This window comes from Salvelinus namaycush, chromosome 14, assembly GCF_016432855.1.
Source record: "Salvelinus namaycush isolate Seneca chromosome 14, SaNama_1.0, whole genome shotgun sequence".
Taxonomy (NCBI): Eukaryota; Metazoa; Chordata; class Actinopteri; order Salmoniformes; family Salmonidae; genus Salvelinus; species Salvelinus namaycush.
The window spans coordinates 27,651,097-27,657,354 of NC_052320.1; the positions used below are offsets into that span (position 1 = coordinate 27,651,097).

The following is a 6,258-nucleotide window of genomic DNA, read 5'->3' on the forward strand; positions in this document are numbered from 1 at the left end:
TTCAGTTACTGGCCCAACGCTATTAACCGCTAGGCTAGCTGACACAAACTGAGGAGTAAAAAGAGTCGGAGACTGGATATTTTCTATGCCTCGGTCCTACCCACCATGCCACTGTCCCTGGCATCAACCCCTGGCACGGGGGCACACTCTGAGGCGTGTCCGTAGCAGAAGCAGCTGCCCCTCACCACCAGCTCATACAGGGAGTAGTAGTACTTCTGCAGAACGTCAGAGCGCCGGTCCAGCAGGTTATCTCCCAGGGTGTGCAGCTTGGTGAAGTTGATCCGCAGGTTGGTGATCCGCAACAGCTCTACCGAATAAAAGGGGATGTTTACACAAATCTTTCATTATGTCAATTAATGGAGTCCTATAAAATGTATCGTTTTTAGGTCACTTTCAGTAGTCCTCTGATTGTCCTCTTAATTTATCTAATTTCCCAAGTATTTGTCTCACCTTGAATCTCCAGACTGTATGGGTCTTTCACATGTATGGCAGGATCGAGCACTTTATAAATGACCTGCAAGAGAAAAGAGAGTAAACGAGAGTCATCTCACAGCTCAGATAATCAGCAAATGCACATTTCTTCATCTAAAGAAGGAAACTCCATCATTGTCCCTAACTCGCTTCATGGCCTTACCTCTCCTTCCGTGGAGGGCTCGATGTCAGAGTATCTCTCCTCACAGATGACATCATTGATGTAGTGGAGGGCATGGGCGGGCACGCGTGGGAACGTCTTGGTGCAGTTGTAGGCAAAATAACGGTACGGTCTCCAGGAGCGACCAAAATCAGCCGAACGCTCGATCAGCATGGCGGCCGGTCGGAATGTCTTTGGAAAGAGAGATGGAACAGCCGGAACAGAATTCAGGAACGGCTGGGACTTACTCAGAATGATTTATGTGACAGTTATTACACATCTGTTTTATTGCTAATAATATGTTTGGAGATAGTTTGGATTCCTGTCTCTTGGATATTACTCAACAAATTCCTGAGCTGGCATCATACAGCAGCACACACACACATACTCTCACCTTAAACTTCATGATGAGGTGAGTGAAGTGGAATTCTGCCTCCAGATTGAGTCTGATACTGACACCCTCCTCTCCTGTAGGGAATAAATCACAAAAAACATAATGAGAGATTATTACAGCAGAGACACTCACACACACACACACATACACACATACACACACACAACACACAGACACAGACACACAAACACACACCGTTGACGGACTGCCACCATGTGAGGTCTTCGTTGCTGTCCTTGAGTTGGATGACGTTCTCCACGCGGTGACTGTTTTTGTGGTAGTACGGGTCATAAGGCCGCTGAGAGTTACACGCAAAACACTTGTCCAATTCCTACAGGGAGACATAATCAGAAGGTGTAACAGTATGTTTACACCAGATGACCCCATTTGGGATTTGTTTACTTGTGTGTGATACAGTAACGCTGACTTAAATAGATATGTTCCTTAAATTACGACATTCGGTTGACGTGTGTATCTAGGAGTTTGACACCACCAACAGGAAAACCCTGGTTGCCTATGGAAACTCGAAATGTAGGTCGTCCACTCATTTGCAAGTCACAATGGCAGCTAGCGGGACCAGAGCCAGGCAGTGGTAACATGGTCCCCTGGATCATAGTCTTAATTACTGTGAAGCGGATTGGGTGAATAGTGAGGGGGCAGAGAGGACGTGAGGGGGGCATGAAAAAAAGCCAGAGCATGGTCTCTTAACTAGGTTGTTGTTAAGGGAGATTACGCCTCTAACAACACTTATGTGAAAGGATTGCGGGGAGAAATCAATAGGAAAGCATAAAATGTGTATAAGTAGGTGGGTTCCCCAACACATGCACATGACTGTCCAACCAGCTTTAAACCCTAAATCTCCTTTTCACACCCTCATTTAGGACCTCGTCTTATAAAAGCATTCCTCTCTTCAAGCTAAGGCTACCATCTTACACTGATCCTCCATCGCCAAACCTCTCTGCCTCTCCTCACATCTTAGACGTATTTACCTCCCATTAGTCAAGCTCGGCGGACACTCAAATTATAACTAGCACTCATCTAAGACGTTGATTTGACTGATCTTCATTGACACAGGAAGATGGTGGCTTATGAGTGTCTCAGCCCACTGGCTCCTCCATCCTCCCCCATGCTCCCCCATCCTCGATCCAGTGGAAGCTGGGCTAGCGTTAAAGCTTTAGTTCCAGTCCATCAGGTGGGTCGTGGGGCCAGACGGGAGCCCCTCTGATGGAGAGTCACAACAAACAGCCCATAGGAAGATTACTGCAGATCAGTCCCCAGCCCTGGACTTGGCCCAGTCACTACACCGGCATCATCAGATTACTGTAGGACCAGCCACTACACTGACATCATCAGATTACTGTAGGAAGATGCAGGAAGTGACCAGTAGCTGCATTTGTTACAAAATGAATTGACCGGGCAAATGTTTTTTTAAATCATACTTTTTGTGCACATACCACTACAGGTATTATAAAAAGAAAACCAGGACAAAATGAGTACAACTACCGAAAAAGAGGAAAAAACGCAGTGGGATGAATAGAACTGATTGAGACGGGTGTTTGGTGTGGGCCGGTGAAGTAGCAGTTGAGTGATTTGACTGACAGATGATAGTTCCCATCTGGAGCTGCAGTATGAGGGGCTGTCACCACCTCAGCCATTCCACAGTCACCACCTGTCAATCATGTAACCCTATAACACTCCACAATGTGTTGTCGTATCTGCTGCCCACAATAAGGCAGAACACATACATGCAGGCTTCAAGTCAACATGTGTCAGGTGATGGAGGGAGAGAGAGAGAGGGATGTAGGGAGGGGTGGGAGGAGGGAGGGAGGTGGGGTGCGCTGTACACCTGGGACATTGAGACATTGGGAGGCTAGGAAGTCAAGGGGGGGTGGGGGGCACACTTAGAGATGGAAACAGACAAGCCCCTCACCCCACCGGATGTCCTGACTTCTACTGAGAGACATGACCAATTGTGGGGTGGCGTAAGACGGATAATGGGGTCTTATTTCCAACACAGGTTTAGGTTCAAGTCCAGGTGTGTGTGCATGTGTGTGTTCTCACCTGCAGGTGGCTGACTATGCAGTAGTGTTCAGGCCCATGAAGACCACAAGTGGAGGTGGCGCTGAGATTAATGGCTCGGCCAATCAACAGGTTGCCTGTTGCCGGGTAACAGCTGCCCTCCATGCAGCCATGCGGGCTGGAGGGGAGCTGCTGTCCCACAACACTCAGAGCTGAGGGGGGATTGAGGACAGGGAAGAGGAAGGAAAATAATACAAAACACCACTAGATTAGTTCCTATATCATGTATAAAGCATATGGATTGAAGTGTTCAATATTATGGAGTTCGGAGACATAAAGAAATGACATATACACAGTTATACTCAGGTATCATGTGATATTTGCGGTCTGTAAAGAGAACTTAAGGGTAATGACTTCATGCTTCGTGACTGGAGACAATGGGATTGTCTTTCCACAGGAGTGATATCTGTATCACTAAGAGCATAGTGTTTACAGTGTTCAGTCAGCAGGCAGGACCAGAAGATGAGCTCACTCTGCATACAGCCACTCCTGTACGCTACGCTAGGTGCGTTACAGTCCCACCCTGACTGGGAAATCACAGGAAAACATCTCTGTTTTCCATCATGGACAATTCTACAGTGGTTACTGGGTTACTACTATCGTTGGGGAGTAACAAAATACATGTAACAGGATGCCATATTCTCTATGAAAACGCAGTAACTGTTTTCCGTTGCAGATCTGTAGTAATTGTCATGACAGACAGGGCAGATAGAGTCAGTGTCAAGTTAACTTATGTAAATTGTCAAGGTTGTGCGCTACTGGTACGAAGTCAGGTGCAGGAGAGCAGTGAGTTGTGATCAGGCGCACTATTATTTGGCAACAGCACAAAAGACAGATGCAACTGTGTCCAAAATCCTCCAGCCACAGGTAAAAGTCAATAAGCGCGAAAACACTCACAAATATACAAATGTATGACAAATACATACAACGGGTCAAAATACGATACCCGGGGGGAAAACCAGTCTGGCGCATCACACTAAACACGTAACAAAACAATTTCACACAAAGACATGGGGGGAAACAGAGGAATAAATACATGCAGTGTGATTAGGGAATGCAAACCAGGTGTGCAGGGAACAAGACAAAACAAATGGAACAATGAGAAAATGGAGCGGCGATGGCTAGAAAGCCGGTGACGTCGACCGCCGAACGCCGCCCGAACAAGGAGAGGACCCGACTTCGGCGGAAGTCGTGACAGTAAATAATGGTATCACATCAGGTTACATAGGGGTCATTCCATTTGATTTCAATCCCTTTTTGAGCACCCCTTTTGTTTTGAACAAAACTTTATACATATTTGCCCACGGTAGAAATGGTCAGAAAGTCACATTTTGGACCTGAATGCCAAAACAATTAGGAGATATAGATGCTCAAAGTTGACCTTTTTTGCATACCCCACCCTTAGCCTGGCTGACACGACTCACATGGTGAGCGAGGAAGACCTGACGCACTGGTCTGGACAGGAGGCCGTTGTAAATGCAGTATTCGGTCAGAGTTGTGCTTATTTCTGGCGGAGCTTTGATCAGTTCTCTCAGATGTAAAATGTTTTCCTGGGGGGGTTGAGACCTCACGTTGTTTGGATTTCAAAATCCAACAGTTGTATTGGAAGGGGCGGCACTCAGGCGTGTGCGGCTGTCCATGTGGGTGTTTGAGTGAGAAAGACACAAAGGAGAACCAATCAGTAAAAAAGCACAGCCCCCTTCATTATCCATGCATCATGCCGACAACATCAAAACAGCCTTTCCGGACTCTGAGGTCAGGAGACCTACCATGAGAAATCCAACGTCTTCATCCCTGGAAAAGTCTGATACCATTTAAAGCTTACAAACTATTTAACATTTTCTTGAAACAAATGTTATTTTTAATACAAATAATATCATTGTTTTACCTTTAACATCAATTATGTAAAAACGAGTAAACTACGATATTCTTCATTTTCGCATATGTTGTAGCTTAGACTATGCTACAGTTGTGAGTGTTTTTCCCACCATCGGTTGAGATGCTCTTGAATACAGGATGGGTGTCATGTTTTTACTGATAAATGTACTAAAACGGGAACAAAAACAAAATGTTTACTTTAAATGGTGGTATAAAGATGTTTGGAAGTCCACACATGTTGACTTGAATGGGAATATCAGTTTAATGGGAATATCAGTATTATAATTTCAATCTTCCATAGGAAATCTATTGAAATCGTAGAAGAGACATTCCAATTTAAGTTGACGGTTGGTGGACCATATTCAAGAGCACACTGTGTCTCAATCTTTTATATTTTCCAGTGATGAAGACATGAATGCTTTATGGTAGGGTGGGGTATGCAAAATGGGTCAACTTTGAGCACCTCTATCCTAAATGTGTTGGCATTCAGGTCCAGAAAGTAACGTTCTGACCACTTCTACCATCAGCAAATATGTATGGAAAGTTTTGATCAAATTAAAAGGTGTATGGTCAAAAAAGGATTGAAATCTAATGGACAAGGGTCAAGTTGCTTTACTGCCCTTAAGCCAGGAATCTGAGGTGAACATTGAAGAGAGGTAAATAAATCACTGATTCCCCTAGGCTGTCTCTAGGACACTGGTTGGACTCTCTGACATACTACTGCTAGTGCTGCTTCGGGCTCCTCACAGCTGAATGGTGGCTGTTAAAATAGAGACAATAAATGTGGTTGTTGTCGTTATTGCAACCTCATCTTTAACGCACTGCCATAATCTGTCTTCTGCACCTGGAGGAGACCCTTGTGTTCAAGGTAGCTGTTCAGAAGGGGCCAGGGCCACTGCAGAATTGCCCTATTATGCCCTATTTGGGCTCTGAGTATTACACCCTGTTGTCCCTCTCACCCATGTAAATTTGTCTACACATCACTGACTCTGAAAAACCACTCTCATCATGGTTGAGAGCAACAAGAGAGGAAGCGAGAGTGATTGAGTGAGGGGAATAAAAAAAAGGCAAAGAGAGAAAGAGTGAAGAGGTAGGAAGGGGGTGACAGAGAAAAGAAAGGGGGGACTGATGACTTTCTACAGAGCGGGAGAAATAGAGAGACAGCTAGAGATGTGGAAAGAGATACAGAGATCGCTGGGGCCCCTTTCAACATCAGAGGCCCAGGTAACATCAAACACACAGCATGTTGGGACACGACGGAGGTGGAAGGTGTGAT

The 6,258-nt window shown here is 45.4% G+C and overlaps 1 protein-coding gene across 1 annotated transcript in view; it reads right to left on the bottom strand.

The window, feature by feature from the left end:
* Window positions 1-5,945, bottom strand: part of lamb2l (laminin, beta 2-like) — a 30,611-nt gene extending 24,666 nt beyond the window's left edge. Inside the window, exons 1-7 of the mRNA XM_039007427.1 lie at window positions 5,942-5,945; window positions 3,087-3,256; window positions 1,221-1,356; window positions 1,026-1,099; window positions 635-823; window positions 451-514; window positions 105-307 (exon numbers count right to left, since the gene is read on the bottom strand). Of these exons, the coding sequence (XP_038863355.1) occupies window positions 105-307; window positions 451-514; window positions 635-823; window positions 1,026-1,099; window positions 1,221-1,356; window positions 3,087-3,256; window positions 5,942-5,945 (840 nt within the window). The remainder of the gene's footprint in view (window positions 1-104; window positions 308-450; window positions 515-634; window positions 824-1,025; window positions 1,100-1,220; window positions 1,357-3,086; window positions 3,257-5,941) is intronic.
* Window positions 5,946-6,258: the final 313 nt, after the last annotated feature.